This window comes from Bos javanicus, chromosome 6 (genome assembly GCF_032452875.1).
Source record: "Bos javanicus breed banteng chromosome 6, ARS-OSU_banteng_1.0, whole genome shotgun sequence".
Taxonomy (NCBI): Eukaryota; Metazoa; Chordata; class Mammalia; order Artiodactyla; family Bovidae; genus Bos; species Bos javanicus.
The window spans coordinates 91,058,699-91,083,945 of NC_083873.1; the positions used below are offsets into that span (position 1 = coordinate 91,058,699).

General features: G+C 43.3%; 1 protein-coding gene across 4 annotated transcripts; it reads right to left on the minus strand.

Annotated features, from left to right (window-relative positions):
* Nucleotides 1–457: 457 nt before the first annotated feature.
* NAAA (N-acylethanolamine acid amidase) lies at nt 458–24,712 on the minus strand. 4 transcript variants are annotated; one of them, XM_061420502.1, is made up of 11 exons: nt 24,364–24,712; nt 23,612–23,776; nt 20,525–20,651; nt 15,176–15,266; nt 13,555–13,631; nt 9,018–9,190; nt 8,800–8,862; nt 7,484–7,550; nt 5,646–5,674; nt 1,375–1,483; nt 458–531 (listed from the first exon to the last, which is right to left on the minus strand). In XM_061420502.1, the coding sequence occupies exons 1-10, from the start codon at nt 24,567–24,569 to the stop codon at nt 1,408–1,410; spliced, it is 1,074 nt and encodes a 357-aa protein (XP_061276486.1). In that variant the 5' UTR covers nt 24,570–24,712; the 3' UTR covers nt 458–531; nt 1,375–1,407. The 4 variants fall into 4 exon arrangements, 3 of the variants coding, with proteins under 3 accessions (XP_061276486.1, XP_061276488.1, XP_061276487.1); XM_061420504.1 differs by lacking the exon at nt 24,364–24,712 and adding an exon at nt 23,904–24,327; XR_009737071.1 differs by lacking the exon at nt 5,646–5,674 and having other exon boundaries at nt 24,364–24,705.
* Nucleotides 24,713–25,247: the final 535 nt, after the last annotated feature.

Below are 25,247 nucleotides of genomic sequence, written 5' to 3' on the forward strand. Positions count from 1 at the left end.
ATAAAAGCTAACATCCCCTTTGTTTTTTAGACTTGCCTATGGTTTGCCATTGTTTGCTTGTCTTGAATTGTTAAATCCTCTGCTAGTCCCTAATAAACTTCTCTCTGCTTAAAAATAATTGCTGTTAATTTTATTTAAGGCTGGCAGATACTTCCAGAAGCACTTCCTAATGAATAAGGAGGTCTTACCTGCTCATTTCTTTATAAGCTGAGATATGACCACATAGGTATAAATAATGGTGAGAAGCTGGGAATAAAGCCTGAGGATATAGCTTGCCCTCTGAGATCAAAAAAATTATCTTTGAGTTGTTCAAGCTGGCATAGAAGAAGCTCAGAGAAGGTCAAGGCAAACCTTGAAGAAAGGACGCCCACTACCCACTTTACCATGACAAGCTCCAGACGGATCCTCCTGCTCCCACTGCACAAGGTTGAAAAGTTTAATGAGGAAGAAGCCTGTATTGGTCATAAAATATAATCTTTTCACTTTATTTTTTAAAGTGCAGCTCTTCAAAAATTTCATTTAAAAAATCATCTGTAAGGGAAAAAAAATAGGCTTAATTTAAACTGATTTTAATATCCTCATAACTGAATGACCAAACATCAGGCTAGGTTTATAAACTTCACAAGATCCTTGCAATCAGAAAAGGTGTTCTGTCCATCAGTGGCTGCCAAGATGGTTCGATTTTAGGGGCAGCAGAAAGGACTCCTGCTTCTTCCTTACATCTTTCCTCTCACCTACAGACTCACTGATGCCTACAACAAATTCTGAGTGTCCTTGGTCCTTCAGGGTCTGTCTGCAAAGGAACTGGGCTTGCCTCCCTGTTACTTGGGACACACAGAAGTCTTACAGATATTTGCCCCTCTGCCGTAAGTGAAGAGGTAACACTTTGCCCTGAAAGCAGGTTTTAATAAAGGGCAAAGGTCACTGGGCATCAGATGATTAGCTTTCAATCAAACAATTAAAAATAAATACCTAATTGTGACAATGAGTACATGCTGTCACCTCAGTCATGTCCAACTCTTTGCAACCCCACAGACCGTAGCCCACCAGGCTCCTCTGTCCATGGGATTTTCCAGGCAAGAATACTGGAGTGGCTTGCCATTCCCTTCTCCAGGGGATCTTCCCGACCCAGCGATCGAACCCAAGTCTCCTGCATTACAGGCAGATTCTTTACCAGCTGAGTCACCAGGAAAGCCCAATTGCAACAATAACCTGACACAAATGACAACCATACACCAGATACCTGTCAGAAAATATTATGTATGTATTAATGTTGAGGATGCCACTGTCTTCCAGGAGAAATACCAACACACATCTACCTGCCCCTAGCCCCACCCCTTGGGGAAAACACACAAAATAACAACTTTAGCAAACCTTCATAGAATAGGTGAACTCTCTCTTCTGCTTTTAACTCAGATTCCTGATCCTAGTCATGTACTTGTCTGGGTTGGCAGCACTCATTACGGTAGTATAGATTGTATAGCTGAAAATAAAGAGAGGAATTTTAATATACACATCATTTTCTCTAATATCCAAAGAGGAAAAAACAATCCCAAGCCTTCCCCCTAACACTTGGGATCATGGACAAGAATACAAATAGAGATCTACGTATGTCAGAATAATTAAAAGTTATAATTCAAGCAACCACACAAAGTGTTCTTTCCTATTCTGAAAACACTGTGGGAGGCTGAGTTTAAATTTAAAATTCTCAGATCCCTCTGAGTTCCTCCGTGGCAGGAGGGAGAGCTGGCTTTGGCCTTCAGCCTCGTTCTGCCTTGCCCACAGGTGGCACATGTGTGGACACTCCACTGTTACATCCAGGCTTCAGCTGCGACACCCAGCCATCCCCCACCAGACACAGGACATCCACAATGGCCGCACACTGCCCTCAAGAGACCACCAGCAGGAAGCAGACCTCACAGGCCCTGGAAATGGCTTTGGTGCTGTTCAGGCTAAGAATTCCAGGGTCCTAGGTACTTAGGTCAGACTCTGAGTGGATTCCTTATATCATGGGAGAGTCAGAGGAAGGCCAGAGTGGGGCCCCTAGAGCTCAAGAATCAAGACCGGGGGCCCACTTGCCTAGATCTAAGGATGAAAAGTACAATGTCACTCATTCAACATTCTGCAGAGTAAGAGATCCCAATAACTTGCATGTGTGTGCGCACACACACTCAGGTACTTCACTTCATTTCTTTCATCTACCTCTTGCCCCAGACACTATCTGGGATTCATGCTCAAAGCATCTGGAGCCAGGCTATTTAGGGATAGGTGCTGGCACCCTGCAGCTGAATCGTACACCGGACTGAAGACAGCACTATGAGCACATGCAGAGCTCATCCAAAGGTAATGAAGGTTCCCAGAACAGGATCTCAGTTACTTATTTGGTCACAATTCTATTCTCCATCACTGCTGCAATATTTCCTCTGCTGATAGCCACAGCAGAGGATGGTGTTCTACTGCAGGGGCATGTAATTTTGTAGCACAGCACAAGGGGGAAGCATAGAGATAACTGCTTCTGTTCAGACATTTCTATTAACCTCACACATAAAATAGACTTTAGTTCAGTTCAGTTCAGTCACTCAGTCGTGTCCGACTCTGCGACCCCATGAATCGCAGCACACCAGGCCTCCCTGTCCATCACCAACTCCCGGAGTTCACTCAAACTCATGTCCATCGAGTTGGTGATGCCATCCAGTCATCTCATCCTCTGTCATCCCCTTCTCCTCCTACCCCCAATCCCTCCCAGCATCAGGGTCTTTTCCAATGAGTCAACTCTTTGCATGAGGTGGTCAAAGTATTGGAGTTTCAGCTTTAGCATCAGTCTTTCCAATGAACACCCAGGACTGATCTTTAGGATGGACTGGTTGGACCTCCTTGCAGTCCAAGGGATTCTGAAGAGTCTTCTCCAACACCACAGTTCAAAAGCATCAATTCTTTGGCGCTCAGCTTTCTTCACAGTCCAACTCTCACATCCATACATGACTACTGGAAAAACCATAGCCTTGACTAGATGGACCTTTGTTGGCAAAGTAATGTCTCTGCTTTTGAATATGCTATCTAGGTTGGTCATAACTTTCCTTCCAAGGAGTAAGCGTCTTTTAATTTCATGGCTGCAATCATCATCTGCAGTGATTTTGGAGCCCCCCAAAAATAAAGTCTGACACTGTTTCCACTGTTTCCCCATCTATTTTCCATGAAGTGATGGGACCAGATGCCATGATCTTAGTTTTTTGAATGTTGAGCTTTAAACCAACTTTTTCACTCTCTTCTTTCACTTTCATCAAGACGCTTTTTAGTTCCTCTTCACTTTCTGCCATAAAGGTGGTGTCATCTGCATATCTGAGGTTATTGATATTTCTCCCAGCAATCTTGAATCCTTAGTTGATAGTAATCATTACATGTAAAGGGCCTGAGAGTCAGGGATCTGTGTTATTTCTGGTTCAGGGATCATTATCATTTAAAGGTCGTTCCTTTTGGGTTTTCAATTAGACAGTAGAGAAGAATGCTTCTTGGTAAACTTTAGAATTTCTGACAAATCTCTTTTGACAAAGCATTTCAGATGCCATTTAAACATTTGTAGTCTTTTAACTCAGTAATCCTACTTCTGGGAATTAGGCCAAAGAAAATAATAAAAAGCAGGGTGGGAGGGGAATAATGTATTAATAATATTAATTTCAGAGTTTTAATGAGAGAAAACTAACAATTGAAAATTTTTTAACTCAATTATACTACATTTGATTGTCTATGATGAAACCATTTAAAGTTATATGGGCTGTTTACAGTATGGAAACTGCTTTATTACGATAAATATTGATTATACTACTAATCTTTAAAAAACATCATTTATATAACTTTTAAAAACTATAAGAACACAAAAATAGGTTTTCATATATATTTTTTAAATGAATATTGAAAGGGCAATATTGTGCCCTAGTGGAAGTGGGTTGGAGCTGACTCCGGGAGGCTAGTGAGAACCAATGGTTAAATATTCAGGAAGGTTATGAGCCAACTGTAATCCTGAAGTAGGTCAGGGTAGGTATTTACACCATGGAAGTCAATACATGTTACAAATCAGGAGAATCTTTTGTTTTTGCTCTCCCTGCCCTCAACGAGCTAGTTCACTTATACAGTACTGGGTCATTTGTGACCCAAATAACTCATTTGTTAGAGTGGGAAAATACTAATTTGTTTTTTCTGTTTTTGGCTGTTAGAATATGTTTACAGGGAATTTTTAACAATTATCTTTTTATCTGTTGCTGCTGCTGCTGCTAAGTCGCTTCAGTCATGTCCGACTCTGTGCAACCCCATAGACGGCAACCCACCAGGCTCCCCCGTCCCTGGGATTCTCCAGGTCTGGACGTACTTAAAAACAATTCCAAAGACATGTATTCCTGTTGTGGTGCAAAGTGAGAAGAGTAACACCAGTTTTTAAAATGTCATTGTAAACATATAGCTGATTCACTTTGCTGTACAGTAGAGACTAACACAACACTGTTAAGCAATTATACACTAACAATTTTTTTTTTTTTAAAGAAAGTGTCATTGTACCTAAGGAATCTTAGAACACCCAAATACTACAAAAGTTCTTCCAGAGGCTGTCAGGAAAACTGCTGTTTTACAGTTGTGTAAAAGAGGATCCTTTAAAGAAAAAAATCAATTGGGTATTTGAAACTAAAACTCACTTTACAAATTTTATCTGTACTAGACTCTTTCATGCATTGGAGAAGGAAATGGCAACCCACTCCAGTGTTCTTTACAGGGAAACCTTGGGCTTATCTCGTACGACTAGACTATTTCTTGAAGAATACCATTTTAATATTCTTGCCTTGGAGAAAGAAGCAAGGATAATGAGAAAGTAGGAAATGCTGGGCTTGGGAATTTATGGAAGTATAAGAAGGAGACAGGACTCTGTATTGACTTGCTTCCTCTTTTATATTAGTAAATTAAGCCCTGCCTCACTGATTGTTGATAAGGCAATCAGGCATCACTGGGAGGGGGAGGGGGCCCTGAGGAGTGGGCTACTGGCCCATTTAGCCTTGTTAAGATGGTGACAGTGGACCTTCAGAGAGTCCTGTGCAAGTTTGGCAGGGGCTACACTTCAAGTTTAACTAAGAGCCTCCTGTGGCAGCGGCAAGACAGCCCAGCGATTCACCTCAGAAAAGGAGGTGGGTGAAATCCCAGCCTGTAGATCCGAGAAGCCATAGCTCACAGAATGCTGTTGTCAAGGGCACAGGCTAAAAGAGAATCATTTACTTAGGCACTGAATCATCTGTGAAATGAGGATGAGGGTAGCAGAAACTCCCCGGGGAGATAAAGGAAAGCCAAAGGTGGCACAGTTTAGTCCTCAGAGTGATGAACACGTCATGCCCTCTTCTTCCAGATCACTCTATCCTCCTTAGCTCTGGTTTTCTCCATGGACTTGCCACTTGACATGGTACATGAGTTTATCTTCCCCTCCCTGCCTCCTCCTGCTCCTGCCAGTAGAATGCTGGTCCCAGGAGAACAGAGACTTTGTCACTGTTGTGTTCACAGCACCTAGACAACCTACTCTGTGGGAGCCCTCAGGTCCCTGCTGAGCCAAAAAGTGCATGAGAGAGTCTACCGTGCTGGGGTGATGCATGACGCATGCTTAACACGTCACTTACTTGTTACAAACTGGAAACACTGATAAGACCTGCATGGGAAAAATCATATTAAAAGACATTTACAAATACATAAATTTAATTTTAAAAAAGACTACTAAAAATTTAAAAAGATACATGCACTCCAATGTTCAAGGCAGCATTATTTACAATTACCATGATATAGAAGCAACATAAGTGTCCATCAACAAATGAATAAAGAAGATGTGATAAATATATGTGTACTCAGTCATGTCCAATTCTTTGCAACCCCCTGGACCTCTCCTCTGTCCATGGGATTTTCCGGGAAAAAATACTGGAGTGGGTTGCCGTGTGAATATACACACACACACACACACTATATATATATATATATATATACACATACATACACACACACACACACACACAGTGGAATACTGCTGCTGCTGCTGCTAAGTCGCGTCAGTCGTGTTTGACTCTGTGCGACCCCATAGACGGCAGCCCACCAGGCTCCCCCGTCCCTGGGATTCTCCAGGCAAGAACACTGGAGTGGGTTGCCATTTCCTTCTCCAATGCATGAAAGTGAAAAGGGAAAGTGAAGTCGCTCAGTCGTGTCCGACTCTTTGCGACCCCATGGACTGTAGCCTGCTAGGCTCCTCTGTCCATGGGATTTTCCTGGCAAGAACACTGGAGTCAGTTGCCATGCCCTCCTTCAAGAGATTGTTCAGACCGTGGGATCAAACCAGTGTCTCCTGTGGCTCTTGCATTTGCAGGCAGATTCTTTACCACTGAGTCACCTGCTGCTGCTGCTGCTAAGTTGCTTCAGTCGTGTCTGACCCTGTGAGACCCCATAGACGGCAGCCCACCAGGCTCCCGTCCCTGGGATTCTCCAGGCAAGAACACTGGAGTGGGTTGCCATTTCCTTCTCCAAGGCATGAAAGTGAAAAGGGAAAGTGAAGTCGCTCAGTCGTGTCCGACTCTTAGCGACCATACTAGTTAACCATAAAAAAGAATGAAATATTGCCATTTGCAATAACATGGGTGGACTTGGAGGGGACTATGCTAAGTGAAATAAGGCAGAGAAAGAAACATATTCTATGATATCACTAATATATTGAATGTAAAAATTAAAAATGAATGTATATAGCAAAACAGAAACAGACTTATAGACAAGAGAACAGACTAGTGGGGAGAAGGAAGGAGTGCAAGCAAATTAAGGGTATGGAATTCAGACATACAAACTAGTATATAAAATAAGATTCAAGGATATATTACAAAACACAGGAAATAGAGCCAATATGTTATAATGACTAGGAACAGACTATAACCTTTAAACACTGTGTTGTGTGCTGCGCTGTGCTGTGCTTAGTTGCTCAGCCGTGTCCAGTTCTTTGCAGCCCCAGGGAGTGTAGCCCACCAGGCACCTCTCTCCATGGGGATTCTCCAGGCGAGAATACTATGTTGTACACCTGAAGCTTATATAGTATTTTATAGCAAGTATACTTCAATAAAATAATACTACCAATAAATCAAAGACTATTAAAAAGTAGGAGAAATACATGCAGACTATCTACAGGAAAAAAATAACTTTGGTTTATCTTGGGGTGATAGTTTTGAAACCTTTCTCTTATTTTTTCTTTTAAACAAATGAACATATGTTATGACTATACCTTTTTTTTATTTTAACATGCAGAAAGGTTAAGATGGACACGTTAATCTACATGTTTACAAGCTCAGAAAATGTCATCTGGCTTTTCTTCTATATGTTTTCAACCAGGTAAAACTTTAACAATGTTCAATTTCAGAGAATTTTTTTTAATCACTATTGAGAAAGACACCAAACATCCTGGGTGAAAACTGGACACTGTGACACAAGTTACCTGGAAGAGCGTCTCCAGGCTGAGGTTGGCCTGGCCGGTGGCATTCAGGGCTTTGATGGCGGGTGTCCTGTAAGGACAATGATCAAAGGTCATCTGGCACTTCAGGAAACCCTGAGTCCCTCCAGCTTTCATCTGGGGAGGCTCAATACAAAGCCTAGCCTCAGTATCGCCCTTTCCTCTGAACAGACGCTGGCCCCCACGTATGTGTGTTGCCTTGCCTCAGACCACCATGGTAAAGGCATTCAAGAGCCAGGCCCAGTGGCCCCATCTGCTCAAGGAAGCAGGATGGGGAAAACGTTTGCTGTGACCTGAACCGTTGCCATCCGACATGTGGGCCAGTAAAATCAAGGAAAAGTATATGACTACTTGCTCTCTGGAGACACACTGAATTATAATTACAGAGTTTTTCAAAATTAGAAGGGACATTAAGGCACCCAGTTTTATTTATTTATTGTCGTTGTTTGTATGTTTGTGTTTTTGGCCATGTGCAGAATCTTAGTTTCCCAAACAGGGATCAAATCCAGGCTCCCACACAGGATTTCAGAATAGGCTTTCAGCACAAAGTTCTAAACACTGGACCCCCAGGGAATTCCTCAGTTTATTTAAGTTAGAAAATATTTTCCTTCCCAAAATAGTCTTACATAGGAAACCATGAATCTTGTTCCATCATTTCCGTTTAAAGATGAATCAACAACAGACAGACTCACAGACTTAGAGTACAAACTTATGGTTGCCAGGGAGGAAGGGATAGTTAGGGAGTTTGGGACGGACATGTACACACTGCTATATTTAAATGGGTAGCCAGCAAAGACCTACTGTATAGCATAAGGAACTCTGCTTAATGTTATGTGGCAGCCTGGATAGGAGTGAGCTTGGGAGAGAATGGATACATGTGTACATTCAGCTGAGTCCCTTTGCTGTTCACCTGAAGCTATCACAACATTGTTAATCAGCTATACCCCAATACAAAATAAAAAGTTTTAAAATAAAAAATAAAAAAGGGGGGGTGGGGAAGATAGGTCAACAGAGGCTCAAGAGGCCACCCAGTGAGTCATCAGCAGAGCTAGTGGTGAAATCTAGGGTTCCTGCCCCCGAGGCCAGAATCAACCTTGTCCTCCCAACTCCCAACCAGCTTCCTGTCATGCTGTCTACCACATAGTACACTCTCCCATCCTGGCTGAGGCACTGGCCGGGGGCCCAGGTACATCTTCTGGGAGGGGACAGCATCTGTAGTCCTTTCCATTTCCTGGAGTAGGAGGGGCACGTTCTCCTGACCACAAGAAAACACTGCAAACCAGGCAGTGTGCAGAGCCTACCTTCGGTCATCTGCTTTAGGCGCTGGCTTCCAGTGGTCATAATTTGTCTCAACTCGGAACCACCTGCAACAAAGCACATCATCTTGTCTTACCTGAGGTCAACTGGGACACAGCTAAAGAAAAAAAAGCACATATAAAAATAAACAGTATCTCTAGGCTCATCAATTTAAAAAAAAGATTATTGATACAAAATGACCAGAGCCTTTAATTCTACTCACGCTCCATTTAAAGGATCTAGAGGCCATATGTCTGCAGGGCCACCTCTGTTCCTTGTGATGACCACTCCCTCCTTGGGGGATGTGCCGCCAACAATGTAATAAACATCAGCAATAAGCGGAGTCTTGGCCAGTTTGTAAACAGCTGCTTCAAAGTTTTCCGATTCACTCAGAGTCTGAAGAGAAAGACAAACCTGCATTAGCATCATCATAGTTGTCACTTACCCACACCAGGTGATGGACAATTGGTCCAAAACACATACTCCTGCTCTATGAACCCATGGCTATAATCTTGAACTGTTCTGACCTCATTCCCTTGTCATCAGGGCTCCTGAGACGGAGGAAGCTCCAGTGGAAAGGCAACAGCAGGAGGGTTTTTCTCACAAAAGAAGAGAACTTTGACTTGTTATTTTGGGTGAGAGGGCTTCCCTTGTGGCTCAGCTGGTAAAGAATCCGCCCGCAATGCAGGAGACCTGGGTTTGATCCCTGGGTTGGGAAGATCCCCTGGAGAAGGGAAAGGCTACCCACACCAGTATTCTGACCTGGAGAATTCCATCAACTGTACAGTCCATGGGGTTGCAAACAGTTGGACACGACTGAGTGACTTTCACTTCACTTCACTTGGGTGAGAGACCCTGCTCACCAAAACAAAGGCTGTATGATTTCAAGGCAGATCACCCTTGCAAAGGTCTCCCCATGTTCTTCACTGATTTGTTCTCTCTGCAGGCATTTCTTGAATACCTATACTATGTCAGGCACTGTGCTGCTGTGGCAACAGAGCTGTCAATATGATGGGCCCAGTCCTTATTCTCCCCAGACTTCCATAGATGAAAGTAAAGTCAACAGACAATAGCGACACAACGTAATGAGTGTCACCACCAGAGGAGATGCTGCGGAAGTCACAGCAGGGGACTGGTCCTTACCCAGGCCATTGAGTAGACCTCCAAGGGAGGTGTCACATGAGCTGAGGTCAGAGAGACAAACAGAAGTCGGACCAGAGAAAGCAGTGATTGTGAGGGGTTGGGAGTGGGGGTGGGGAAGAGCTTCAGCTCAATGAACAGATTGGCAAAGGGCTGGAGAGGAAAGACAGCGTGCTGGGTTAGAGTGGCAAGCTGAACTGGACTTCCTGATCACTTCCGCAGGTCCACAGCACGGATGGTTAAGGGGATCACTTTCCAAATCTTCTGCTTCCACGTGTACTCTTTTCTCAAGCTGATCTTGCTGGAGAATGTCCTGGCTAGAGGGCCAGTCCCTCCCACCTACACCTTCACCAACACTATTTCATCACTTTTAGAGGGTACAGCCATCTCACCCTCCTGAATAGTGCCAAAGTCCAGTGTCAAGGGTAGGGAGAGGGGCAAACAAAAGAACGATTCAAAACACTGGGGTCTGCAAAGGTGCCATCATTCAGCATCATAAACCATTAACCACGGCAAGCTTTGTGGACTTTTCCCAGCCTTATGTATATCGCTTGCTGTCAGGGTAGGGTAGTGAGACTTGAGCTGGTTTGTTCTGAACTCAGCAAAATTATATGTGAGGCAATAGATGATATTGTGATGGAATACGTGATGGAATATTTTTTGGATTATATTACCTATAGCATCCTCTAAGTGCTAGCGAAGAATTCATTGCCTCTAACAGAATTCTGTAAGAACAAAGCAAAAGAACATCAGTAAGAAATACTGAAAGTAGCTGGACTTTCCTGGTGGTCCAGTGGTTATGACTCCGTGCTTCCAATTCAGAGGCCATGGGTTTGATCCCTGGTTAGGGAACTAAGATCCCACACGCCACATGGTGCAGTCAAGACAAAAAAAAAAGAAAGAAATACTGAAGGCAGTGGTGACTGCTATTATTCACCCTAGTGGCACACTGAGGGGGAGATAGGAAGCTCATCTATCTCAGGGAACAGAGGAAATGGAGTGACTGCTAATGGGTGCAGGTTTCTCCTCAGGGGAATGAAGATGTTCTAAAACTGACCATAGTGATGGTTGCATAACTGTGACTTATACTAAAAACTAGTGAGTTGTATACTTTAAAATGGATGAATAGTATGGCATATGAATTGTATGGCATTACTTCAATTAAATACACATCAACCTTATGACCCAATAATCCCACTCTTAAGTACTTATGTAACCAACTAAACTGGATATAAGTTTACAAAAAGACTGGTACAAGAATTTATACAGCAGCCTTATTCATAGGCACTGGCCACCAGGAAAGTCCAGCTACTTTCGGTATTTCTTACTGATGTTCTTTCACTTTGTTCTTACAGAATTCTGTTAGAGGCAATGAATTCTTCGCTAGCACTTGGGGGATGCTATAGGTAACATAATCCAAAACATATTCCATCATGTATTCCATCGCAATATCACCTCTTATTGCCTCACATATAATTTTGCTGAGTTCAGAACAAACCAACTCAACAGCCCCAAACTGGAAATGACCCAATGTCCATTTATTAACAATAAAATGGATAGGTTGTGGCATACTCATACAATCTTCTTCGATAATAAAAAGGAATGAACTCGTGATACCAATAAGGATGAGTCTGAAAAACATGCTGAGTGAAAGAAAAAGAGTCTATGTACTACAATTTGGGGTACATGAATTCTACAACAGGCAAAACTTTTTATACTGATAGAAGTCAGAGTGGTGCCTGGCAAGGAGGTGGGGAGTCAGAGAAGGTTGGAAGTTGACCAGAAAGGAGCACTAGGGAAAATTTCCAGGGACATTTGGAAACATCTGCCAACTAAAACCTGTCACCCACCGTGTGCCTCTACAAAGATCAGGTCACTAGCCACTGCAGTTGCTGACCTTCAACATACCCTGAAAGGAGTTCAAGGTGGAGAGATGAGGAATGAGGCATTTTGTGCTTTGGGAAAAACCGGCAGAACAGGGCCTTCAAATAGTTACTTTCAGGAGAAGATTTTATGAGCCCAATTCTTTCATTTCCTCATACCTAGAAAAGCATTAAAATAATCAATGATGACATCTGCTCCTTATGACTAGCGGCAAGCCTCTGCCAAAAGAAGTGTTTGACAGCCCGTTCCCCCTTCACTGAAATCATATATTATACTGATCTTCCCCCCATCTCTTGGAGCAGTTTCTCAGAGATATCTGAAATGATGACTCCCTGGCTATACTCCTCATTTTGCTGCAAATAAAACTTAACTGACAACTCTTACATTGTACATTTTATTTTAGTTGTTAGGGTCTATATTTTGTGTATGTTTGGTGGTTACATGGATGGATAAATGAGTGTGTAAAATTGCCAAAACACACTGAATAAAACCCTTAATATTTCTGCATTTTATTATATGTAAATTATAAAATGAAAAAAAAACTCTTGGTATTTAGATTCCCCTGAAAAGATTTAAATTATAGTTTTATTTTTAAACATCAATGCATCCAATACACTGGATTTTTGCAGCTTTTTAATCTTAAGATGCAATACTTTAGAAGTCATCTTAAAATATAACCCGGTGTACGAGACAGCAAAAGAGACACTGATGTATAGAACAGTCTTATGGACTCTGTGGGAGAGGGAGAGGGTGGGAAGATTTGGGAGAATGACATTGAAACATGTAAAATATCATGTAAGAAACAAGTTGCCAGTCCAGGTTTGATGCACGAGGCTGGTGCACTGGGATGACCCAGAGGGATGGTATGGGGAGGGAGGAGGGAGGACGGTTCAGGATGGGGAACACATGTATACCTGTGGTGGATTCATTTTGATATTTGGCAAAACTAATACAATTATGTAAAGTTTAAAAATAAAATAAAATAAAAAAAAATATGTGAGGGGTGCAGTGTTTATTAACATATTTAGGGAATATTCAAGTAAAAAGTTTAGGAAAATTTCAAGCCTAGAGAGTCTTGATTATTTACAGCAGGACAAGGAAAGGCCCAAAAGGCTAAAAGGGAGGCAGGGCCAGCTCCTTTCACCAGAGGTATGCTTCAAAAAAATGTGCTTTCTGTGGTCAGACCACAATTTATACGTGGCTTGGAACTCTGCTGACTAATAGGTAATGTAAAGCCAGATGTTCCTTTTGTTGTGCATAGAGTTATCTTCTAACACATTTGTTTTGCTCATTAAGATACTTGCCGATGGAGATGAACGCATTTGCAGTTGGAGATTCTAAAAGAAGGGTACATCTACATCCTTAGAAAAGCTTGATCTCTTATCGCAATCAGCTATTGTGGAAAACCGGAGCCTATGACAAAGATTCTCCTTCTTGACCAAACTCTCGCCAGGCACCTTGGAGTGCAGCCTCTTCATGCTCTGTGCATGCTATGTGCTCAGTTGCTCAGTCATGTCCAACTCTTGCAACCTCATGGACTGTAGCCCTCCAGGCTCCTCGGTCCATGGGATTCTCCAGGCAAGAACACTGGAGTGTGTTGCCATTTCCTTCTCTAGGGGATCTTCCCAACCCAGGAATGGAACTCGCATCTCCTGCATTGGCAGGTGGGATTCTTTACCACTGAACCACCAGGGAAGCTTTGAGGGTGAGGTGAGCTTGACAGTAAAAATACTCACAGTGCGGATAAGCCAGCTGACCGGTGAGTGTCTCTGAAAAAGGGCTGCGATCATATTCTCCCACCACCAGCCTTTATCTGTCAAGGAAGGAATCATAATGTTGACACACACTAGAATTGCTGCCCCAGAGGCAATCGTTCAGGCATTTTAACTCAATCTTAGCAGGCTAATGATTGAACTAGTTTTCATTAGATAAAAGAGGTTTGTTTTTTACTTTTTACTTTTTTAATCTGCTCATAACCATAACTATCAGTTAAACAATCTGAGCCACAAAATGATGGAAGCAAAGCCCCTTTTGTTCATTCTCTGTAAAACTTCAGTAACCGTCATGCGGTGGTTTGGGTACCACTGGTTGAGAATTAGTCTCATTCACAGCTGACACTTAAGGAAATGAAGAAATATAAGAGGATAAAGAACTATTATGGACACAGATACATCCTCAACCAGCATCTTCCAGTCAGGCTTATATAAAAAGGTAAGAATACATCAATGGAAATGAGACTCCTGGTACATGTCTTTCTCCTTTATTCAGCTGCAAATTCCTGAGGACAGAGACCAAGGACAGAGCCGAGTTTTCTCAGGGTTTCCCACATGTTGGGTAACTGAGTGGTGTCCCCTGAGCCTTGGGGCATGGGAGTGGGCTGTATAATAGAGGCAACGGACCCAGGAGATCAATTTGAGAACCATCTCTCCCATCTACTAGCTGTCTTCACCTTGTAGCTTCAGTTTCCTCTTTTGCATAATAGATCCAGTTAATAAAATCAGCCCAGCCTAACTAACAGGACTGCTGGGAGGGTCTAATGAGAGAACTTAGAGAAAATGCACAGAAAATGGTAAAGTGCTTTACAGATGTTGTTTGTGTAATGCCATCGCTATATCCTCTAATGACTGCAATCGTTTCCAGACAGTCTTCTGTATCCATCTTAACCCAACATGATCTAGCCTCTATAGAGCAACCAAATGAAAGTTAAGAATGTAAAAGCAAAACAGATCTGTTCACCCTGGCCTAAAATCTTCCTGTGAAAGTCGCTCAGTTGTGTCTGACTCTTTGCGACCCCATGGACTACTGGAGTGGGTAGCCGTTCCCTTCTCCAGGGGATCTTCCCAACTCAGGGATCAAACCAGGGTCTCCTGCATTGCAGGTGGATTCTTTACCAACTGAGCTACCAGGGAAGCCCCAGAATCTTCCTAGGGCTTCCATTTTGCTTAGAACCCAAACTCCTCCTCACAACCCTGCACCTGGCCTCAGCCTCCTTCTCCATCTCTAATATACTCCCCCTTACTCCATCCTGTAGCCACATTACAGTCCTGTTTCTGGAATTCCTCACCCAGGTTCTGTAGACCTGGGTCATGTAAGTCAAGCCTTCCCTGACCCTATCCCTGTAGTACTTGCTCATGCCCGACTTCATTCTCTACCACATCTTCCTGTTTTACTTTCTTGGGAGCACTTATCAGTAGCTGAAATCATGTTCATTGCTCACATGCACACTGCCCACCTTCCCCCACTGAACGGAAGCACGGAACACGGAAGGTGTTCCGTGTGCTCTGTTGGCTGAGTGAATGACGTGCTTGGATAAAACTGAACAGGGATAGGGCTAAAAATGCTTGGGAGTTTGAGTACCTCGTTCGTCACCAGAAACTGTAAACTTGTGTGGACTCTGACCCGTCCATAATCCTACATAGCCAACAAAGGTGGTTCCTGTGTAGGCAATCTGAAATCAAGAGATAAGATATCATCTTATTACGCCAATCAAAGTACTTTGAAATACCTGTTTTGCCCCCAAATTTCATGGATTTCTTTTTTTAAGTTCCATCCTAATACTCTGAAATAGCCTTCTAGATTTAACTTTGAGGGCCCAGGGACAGAAGTCAGTGGATCTGTGACCTTTGATGAGGGAAAAAAAAGATACATCTTTATTTTCACTAACTTCTAACTGAAATTTTACTCCCTCTGTAATGAATAAATGCAAGAACTTGTGTAGTTATAGAGTGCCTATGGTTTCATCACCAGGAGAAATTGCAGGTATTTTCACTTACATAATGGCATCATACATACATATCTTGAAATATCATTCATACTTATCACTATTCTGCATTTATGGTGGAGTTATTAGACCCATTGTTAAATTTTACTAGCTAATCTGTTAAGAAAAGTATAATATAGAAATAGCTGTATTTCAACATAACTGGTTTCTTCACAATGTTGTACATTTCATGTATTTATAAAACATTATTTTAAGACGGGATCAATAAGCTTCATCAAACTGCTCCATACAGAAAAACAGAAGCTCATCCTAGAAGTAGCAAATGGGCTTCCATTTAGAAACTTGGCTTGACTCAATTATAAGAAATTAATATCATGCTCTTATAAACTCTACAAAGTAAAGGGAAACAAGTAAAACCGTTTAGTAATAATCAAATTTAAATTTTAATTATGAAGAAAATTTTTACATACATCTTTCACTTAATCCCCTGATTATTCCATGAGTTGTAGGGATTACTCCCACTTTATTTATTGTTTCTTTTTTTTTTTTTGCTTTGCTCCCACTTTAAATTAAAGAAGTGAACTTCAATGACTGCAAGACATTACTATATCCCTGAGAAAAAAAAAAGACACTCTACTAGCTATTTCAGACACCAGATTTCATTTTTCTTTTTTGGGGGGGCCACATCACACAGCATATGGGATCTTAGTTCCCAGACCAGGGACTGAACTCACACTCCTTAAACTGAAGGCAGAGAGTCTTAACCACTGGAACCACTAGGGAAGTCCCCAGATTTCAATTTTCAAAGAGGTACTTAGAAGAGTGCCCAGCTCATATGGTTCAATAAAAGTGAACTAATATTTTTATATTTTGAGAAATGAATGGACATAGCTTCATTTTTTCCTAAAAAGCTGAATTTTACGCCAGTAACTTTTCATTTAGCTGTATATTTCCACCTTGTTCGATTATAAAACAATTTAAAGTGGCTAAATTACATGAGAAAAGCAGTGGCCTCAATTTTCTAAATGACCTCTTACCCAAGACACACTGAGGGCCTTCCATGAATTCTCCCCATTTCCACTCATGGAGGTAAAATGGTAACAAGTCTACTCATTATTAAAGCCTTTGCAAAATGTTAACTATAGGAAGAAAAAAGTAATCATATGGTCACTTCATTTTCATGATATACTCACATTCATGTCACTTTTGAAGAGTTCAGAAAATTAAAGTTATAAAAATCAAAATCAGTTGCAGTTTCCCAGATATTTTAGAATATGTAATTATAAGATAGAATTTGTAAGATATTGTATCTTATAGCTCTGAAAAATTGCTTTTATTTCTAAATTTCTACACTTTCAATTGGGCTTCCCAGGTGGCCCAGTGGTAAAGAATCTACCTATCAATGCAGGAGATGCAGGTTCAATCCCTGGGTCAGGAAGATCCCTTGGAGGAAGAAATGGCAACTCACTCCAATATTCTTGACTGGGAAATCCCATAGACAGGGTAGCCTGGCAGGCTGCAGTCCATGGGGCTGCAAAGAGTCAGAGATGACTTAGTGACTGAGCATGCATGAATGCTTTCAATTGTCTGTGACAGGTCATTTTGCATAGACTCTTAGCTGGGGCAGGAGACTAATTTACAGTCTGAGTTTTGTGGAGAAAACAGCTTGAAGGTTGAAGGCCTGGGTTTGGTCCCACCTCTGCCTCATCTCCTCCTGTTGCCTGGAGCAAGTCACTGTCTAAGGCCCAGCCCTTTCATCTGGCGGATAAAAATGGAAGTACTGATTTGAGTCTGCTTCACAGGGCTGCTATGCAAATCAAAAGAAGCCCTGTATCTGAAAATACTTTCAAAACTATGACTACTAGATAAGAATAAGAGCTTAATTCAGTTCAGTTCAGTTCAGTCGCTCAGTTGTGTCTGACTCTTTGCGACCCCATGAACCGCAGCACACCAGGCCTCCCTGTCCATCACCAACTCCCGGAGTCCACCCAAACCTATGTCCATTGAATTGGTGATGCCATCCAACCATCTCATCCTCTGTTGTCCCCTTCTCCTCCTGCCCTCACTCTTTCCCAGCATCAGGGTCTTTTCAAATGGGTCAGCTCTTTGCATGAGGTGGCCAAAGTATTGGAGTTTCAGCTTCAACATCAGTCCTTCCAATGAATAGCCAGGACTGATCTCCTTTAGGATGGAGTGGTTGGATCTCCTTGCAGTCCAAGGGACTCTCAAGAGTCTTCTCCAACACCACAGCTCAAAAGCATCAATTCTAATTTCATGGCTGCAATCACCATCTGCAGTGATTTTGGAGCCCCCCAAAATAAAGTCAGCCACTGTTTCCACTGTTTCCCCATCTATTTGCCATGAAGTGATGGGATTGGATGCCATGAAGTGATGGGACTAGATGCCATGATCTTAGTTTTCTGAATGTTGAGCTTGAAGCCAACTTTTTTACTCTCCTCTTTCACTTTCATCAAGAGGCTCTTTAGTTCTCTGCCATAAGGGTGGTGTCATCTGCGTATCTGAGGTTATTGATATTTCTCCCGGCAATCTTGATTCCAGCTTGTGCTTCTTCTAGCCCAGTGTTTCTCATGATGTACTCTGCATAGAAGTTAAATAAGCAGGGTGACAATTTACAGCCTTGATGTAGTCCTTTCTTGACTTGGAACCAGTCTGTTGTTCCATGTCCAGTTCTAACTGTTGCTTCCTGACCTGCATACAGGTTGCTCAAGAGGCAGGTCAGGTGGTCTGGTATTCCCATCTCTTTCAGAATTTTCCACAGCTTATTGTGGTCCACACAGTCAAAGGCTTTGGCATAGTCAAGAAAGCAGAAATAGATGTTTTTCTGGAACTCTCTTGCTTTTTTGATGATCCAGTGGATGCTGGCAATTTGATCTCTGGTTCCTCTGCCTTTTCTAAAACCAGCTTGAACATCTGGAAGTTCACGTATTGCTGAAGCCTGGCTTGGAGAATTTTGAGCATTACTAGCACGTGCAATTGTGCAGTAATTTGAGCACTCTTTGGCATTGCCTTTTTTTGGGATTGGAATGAAAACAGACCTTTTCCAGTCCTGTGGCCACTGCTGAGTTTTCCAAATTTGCTGGCATGTTGACTGCAGCACTTTCACAGCATCATCTTTTCAGGATTTGAAATAGCTCAACTGGAATTCCATCACCTCCACTAGCTTTGTTCATAGTGATGCTTTCTAAGGCCCACTTGACTTCACATTCCAGGATGTCTGGCTCTAGGTCAATGATCACACCATCGTGATTATCTGGGTTGTGAGGATCTTTTTTATACAGTTCTTCTGTGTATTCTTGCCACCTCTTCTTAATATCTTCTCCTTCTGTTAGGTCCATACCATTTCTGTCCTTTATCGAGCCCATCTTTGCATGAAATGTTCCCTTGGTATCTCTAATTTTCTTGAAGAGATCTCTAGTCTTTTCCATTCTATTGTTTTCCTCTATTTCTTTGCATTGATAGCTGAGGAAGGCTTTCTTATCTCTCCTTGCTATTCTTCAGAACTCTGCATTCAAATAGGTATATCTTTCCTTTTCTCCTTTGCTTTTCACAGCTATTTGTAAGGCCTCCTCAGGCAGCCATTTTGCTTTTTTGCATTTCTTTTTCTTGGGGATGGTCTTGATTCCTGCCTCCTGTACAATGTCACGAACCTCCGTCCATAGTTTATTAGGCACCCTGTCTAGCAGATCTAGCCCCTTAAATCTATTTCTTACTTCCACTGTATAGTCATAAAGGATTTAAAAGCTTAATTATTCAATGGATAACTTGTTATTGGGCAGATAACCTGTTCTTTTATTTTTTAGTATTTATTTATTTGGCTGTGCCAGGTCTTTGTTCCAGTATGCAGGATCTTTGGTTGTGTCATCTTTTTTTTTTTTTCAGTTGCAGCATGCAGGATGCATGCTGACCAGAGATGGAACCTGGACCCCTGCATTGGGAGCATTGAGTCTTAGCCACTGGACTCCCAGGCAAGTCCCAGGAAAACCAGATAACCTATTCTTAATTTAGCAAAACAATTTATTGGTCATGAGCCCTCATCAGAAAGACAATACGCAAGTGTAAACAGTTGAATTTGATAATAATAGCCTGAGCACTGAGAAAGTGAAGTGAAGCCACTCAGTCGTGTCAGACTCTTTGCAACCCAGTGGACTGTAGCCTACCAGGCTCCTCCGTCCATGGGTTGTACTTTTAAAGAAAATAAAAAGATTTAAGTATAATTTCTTAAATATTAAAGAGAGTAGTTTGGGTCAATTATAGTTGTAAAGAACTATTTATTATTTGGCCACTATTTATCAAGCATCTGCCTTATGCTTTGCATAGATCACTTCATTGAACCTTTATAACTATCTCCATAAAGTAGTTATTAACCTCTCTGAGCTGTAATCTGCAAAATGGGTATAAGTAATTTCTCAGGTTCACAAAGGGAGTAACAGAAGTATGATTCAAACCCAGCCCTGTTAGATCCCCAAAGTAGGTGTTCCTAGCCACTGTGCTATCCAGCCCCTCCCTATTCTAGCAGCAGCCTGAACATGGAAAAGCAGAGAGCTGACTTAGTATTGTAAGTAGACGATTGGGACTTCCCTAGCTGTCCAGTAGTTAAAATTCTGCCTTCCAGTGCTGGGGGTGCGGGTTCCATCCCTGCTAGGGAACTAAGATTCTGCATGCTGAATGGTCCAACAACAACAACAACAAAAAGAAAGAAACCAAGTAGATGATTGATCATATTTCCATAGAGATTTCCCTAGGGAAAAGTGATTGAGCTCTGTAAGTAGGTGCTCAGTAATAATAAATGACTCTCATTTCTACAGGCATACTTGATGTAAATCTCTCCATAGTTTTGTTTTTCCAGGAGGTTGATGTTTTTTGTATCTTAAATTGATAACACACTTAAGCTGCAGACCATCTAAGTGATGGCCAACCGGTTAGCAAGTCTCTGATTTCTGAATCTCACACTGTACGGACTATACCTGCCCATTCTTTATGAACTGTACATCCAAAGTCAAGTTGCGTAAGAAACTTCCAAAAACATAATCCAGATTCCGGCCATGGTAAATGTGGCCTTTGGAGTCCTGAGCCACAATACTGGTGCAGAATCTGGGAAAAGGGAAAAGTTTAACATGAGTGAACAACAAAAACAAGAAAAAGGAAACGAACTTTTTATTTAAAAAATAAGTCCTCAAAGTGTTTTTTTTTTTTTTTCCCTTTTATAAAGAACACATACGCTATGTAATCCTATGGATTCATAATTCAAGATGAGAAAGACAACTGGACACAGCTCTAGTGCTTCTTCAGTGTTACTAGACCTTTGCTCTCAGCACACATGACATTGAAAACATACTGAGAGAGAATTTCATCCTAAATCTAAATCTGAAATGGACCTATTCTGGGCTCAGTGAGATCACTTAAATTTGCCTGCTCCTCTGCTTGGAAGCATATATCTATTTAACATGCTATTCAAAGCTGGTTGAAGCTCATCTCTCTTCCAAATTTCTCAGAACAAGTACAGTGGCATCAAACTATTCTGCCTCATAAATTGCTGCACTTTCTCTTCTTGAGAAAGGGGTGAACAATTTACGGGTTTAGCACTTTTCCAGTCCTCCTTAGGGCTCCCTGCACAGAGCTAACAAAAGAATCTTTTAAGAACTACCAGCCGGAGAGATGTATTTTGAGGAAAAGAGGAAGAGGTTTGTTAAGATGTCTAAATGTCCATATTCCCTAAGAATATGTAATATTACATAAAAATATTTAAATATATCATGTTCAATTCTAGGGCAGGGGAAAGATACACACACACATACACACACACACAAACTGAGAGTAAATATATTGAAGGATGGATGGTCATTTCTGAGTAACAAGATTGTGCTTAATTTTCTTTATTCTTTTCTTTATTAATTTTCCATAAAGATTATATAGTACTTTTATAATTAAGAGGAAACAAATTTTACTTTTTTGTCATTTTAAAAAAGGAAGCTTGGTCAGGTTTTAATTTTTTCCAAGGTTTCTGGTGGCACCTTCTTGGCAGTGGTGCCAAGAAGGAGACAGAAGAGACGGAGGTTTGATCCCTGGGTTGGGAAGATCCCCTGGAGAAGGGGATGGCTACTGACTCCAGTATTCTTGCCGAAAGAATCTCGTGGACAGAGGAGCCTGGCAGGCTATAGTCTGTGGGGTCATAAAGAGTCGGACAAGACCGAACGACTAAACCACCACCACCACCATCAAGGTTTCTGATCTTCAAAGAGTTCATGTCAAGAAAGGAACTGACAGAACACCAGAAGTAGATAAAGTTTGTAGACTTTCTGTCCAAGGTGATTTTTCAAAATTGGGGGGCAACAGTTCTTCTGTGTCATGCCAAATGTTTTTTCATGGGAGGCCCCTAAGCACAGGTGACAACAGGGAGCTGGGCTCTGCTCTGGGAGATGTGCCGCAGCGCACGGGGTCATGTGCTTTTAGCAGCAGCTCTGATGACTCAACATGCACCTGACTTTCAGCAAATTGTCCCCTTTGAGGCTTGGTTTCCACATTACAAAATGTAATACCATCTCCAGGGCCTCGTACCTAGGAGGCTCAATAAAGGGTAGCTAGTCTTACTTAAGTCTGAGCAAACTCCAGGATAGTGGAGGACAAAGGAGCCTGGTGTGCTACAGTTCATGGGGTCACAAAGAGTCAGACATGACTTAGCAACTGAACAACAGCAACCACAGTCTTGCTTAATCTTATTCAAAAAGTCTTATACCAGAAATGAGGACAAAACATTTCCTTTGTTAATGCTAGTGGAATCTGGTGGTGCTTTTCCTTGTCAGGCAATTCAGTATATACCTTAAAATCAAATCCAAAAGTTAGAATTTCTTTACTAGAACTTTTGCTTTAGTTGGTTTGAATACAGTGACTCCAACAAAAGAAGAGGAAAATGAAAATAACTGATTTTTTCACTGAGAAAGTCACGTCAGAATAGGGAAAAGACAGGGGTAGGAGACGAAGAATGACAAAATTAACTTAGGTCAATTGAAAAGCACTTTAACATATTTGTGTCTATTTGTGTCTTAAAACATTTCCCCGAAGAGAATGGCAGTCACAGTGCTTCTTAACCTATCCTGCCTAGGTATTCTAGGAGATGCCAAGAAGCAGTAAAGTTTCATTATCCAAAGGGGAAAAAAAAATGTTTTTTTAAATATCTTTTGCAGGCAGAAGTTATAAGTATCTAAAAGATGTTACTAGATGAAGCTGGTCTGGTGGCAAAACAGTAAGTCCTGAAGACAGAAATCAAGTCAAATCTCTCTTACTTCCAAGACCTGTTACTGAGCCCACAGACTTGAGGCTCCCCCCTCACTCTGCCTGGGATCCACCACACACTCCGATTGCTTTCCCCGGTGTGCACCACAGCTGATCATGCCCACTGCAGGTATCAAACACTGGCTAGCCCTACAAGCCAGAACAGTGTACTGTGCTCCCACCCGCGGAGGAAATGGGCTGAGAAAGAGGAGTCCTGATTACTAGCCATGATGAACATGGAGGGATAAAGTCAGAGAAACAAATGAATGCTGGGACAACCCCCTGACTATAAAGTTGGACCGTCACTGGGTTAACTTAAGTGGGAGATTATTTCAAAACTTTCCTGGGAGACTACGTGTTAACAGAGTTTTGAAAGTGGGAGGCTACCCGGATTGGAGAAGGGAAAAAAGGAGGCTTCAGATCCAAGAACAGTTCAGTGTTGAGGTCAGAGAAGGTGCTTTTCTTCTTGAAGCTCATAATCTGCTGCTCAGACTCACCCAGAGAAGAAAAGAGGAAGCACTGTAGGTTTCTGGAGAGCCCGGTCAGCACCCTCTTTTTATCACACTGAAAGCACATCTCCTCCCACTCAAATGTCGCTGGCTGCTGCTGCTGCTGCTAAGTCCCTTCAGTCGTGTCCGACTCTATGGGACCCCAGAGACGGCAGCCCACCAGGCTCCCCCGTCCCTGGGATTCTCCAGGCAAGAACACTGGAGTGGGTTGCCATTTCCTTCTCCAATCCCCGCTAAATCGCAAATTAATCCGTGCTAGCGCTGCGCACTCACGCACTGAACTCGTAGGCCAGGTTGAGAAGAATGCAGTCAACCAGGTTGAAGTCCAGGGCGTCGCACATGCCGCGTATCTCGTCGGCGAAGGGCTGCGGCAGGAGGAGTTTCAGCTCCGGGACGACTTTTCTGATCAATGCAAGGACCCATTGCGGGACATAATCTCTAGAAAGGAAAAACCACGAGGGTGTCTGATCTGCTCGGAGGTCGGTACTATGCGTGTGTAGTGGGGGTGCTGGGGGGGCTACCTAAAGCTTTCGTTCTCGGGGTGAGTTCTAGATGCCTCCCTTACCCAAAGAGCTGACAATCCAGGTCCAGCCAGCACCACCCGAACGCGGAGTCCATGAGAGAAAAGAACATCCAAGAGCGGGAAAGAGGGCGACGGAGAGTGGATCCCAAAGGGGTGAGCCTGGGGTCCCTCGAGGCCTGCTAGGAGTGCGTGGGGGTGCGTTCCCTACTCTGTAGCTGAGCAGCCGGGGCGACAGCCCAGTTGACAATACGCACGCCACCTTGATCCAGAATGGCTGGTCGACGAGGATGCCATTGGTGACACCTGACTTGAAAGTTAAACCAGCTGCGCCGGGTCACCCCCAACCCCGACGCTGCCGGCCTGGAGCAGTGGCCAATGCCAGTTCTGGGCGCCCCTACCCGCTGCCACTCCAGACGCCCGGGGACTGGAGAGTGTTTGGGCAGCACGTGTCTGGGCTTTCCCACACTCCCACCGGCGCCCGCGCCCCCTCGCCGGCGCTCACCCGATGATGTGGGCCATGGCGGAGTGCAAGAAGTCCCGGTCGTAGTGCTGCAGCACTGGCAGCCAGCGCAGCTGGGGAGCCGCGTCCAGGCTCACGTTGAAGAGCGGCGGGGCAAGGGGCGCGGCGGCAGCGGCCAACACCCCGGCTCCGGCCAGCAGCAGCAGCAGCGCCAGCGCCGGGCGCGCACTTGGGCCGGCGGCTCTCATTGCTCGGGCGGCCACTATTGGGACCCTGCGGCCACCCGCTGCGCCCCGGAGGAGATCTGAAGGAGGAGAAGGCGGAGCCTGGGGGCTGGAGGGGGAGCCTGCGCGCCGCTCGGCCCGCTTGATCTACAGGACCCGGAACTGGGAGTAGAGCAGCCTCTCTAGCCTAGCCTGTGGGCTCCCGCCCGGTTGCCTCCTTACCACGCCCCCGTCCCCGCCCCCGGCCAAGTGTGCGGCAGAGTTCCAGGTCCCGGGATGCTAAATGCGGCCGCCGGTTTCTCACTCCCGCTCCCCGCCCCATCCCACCCAGGTGGGCCGAGAGCGTGTAATCGGCGGCGTAGAGAGTATTTGAGAAAATTATTTCAGCGGTGAAGCGGGACAGTCCCATTGGGGTAGGAAGAGTCCTCCTACCCCCACCTCATTTGCTTGTATTTAAATTCTTCAAAGGTTTATATGGATTTTATAAGGGGAAGGAGAGCTTTTTGAGTTCAACAATCTCACGTCTCAGTTTCTTTTAAAAAGCTAAAAACTTAGCTAACATCTATGTGCCAAGTGCTTTTGCCCTTTTTGTCTCATCTAACCATCAAAACAAGCCAGAACAATATACAATCTACAAGGGGTGGAATGGGGTGGGGGTGGGGATGACGGAGGCAGAGGGACGTTCAAGAGGGAGGAGGTACA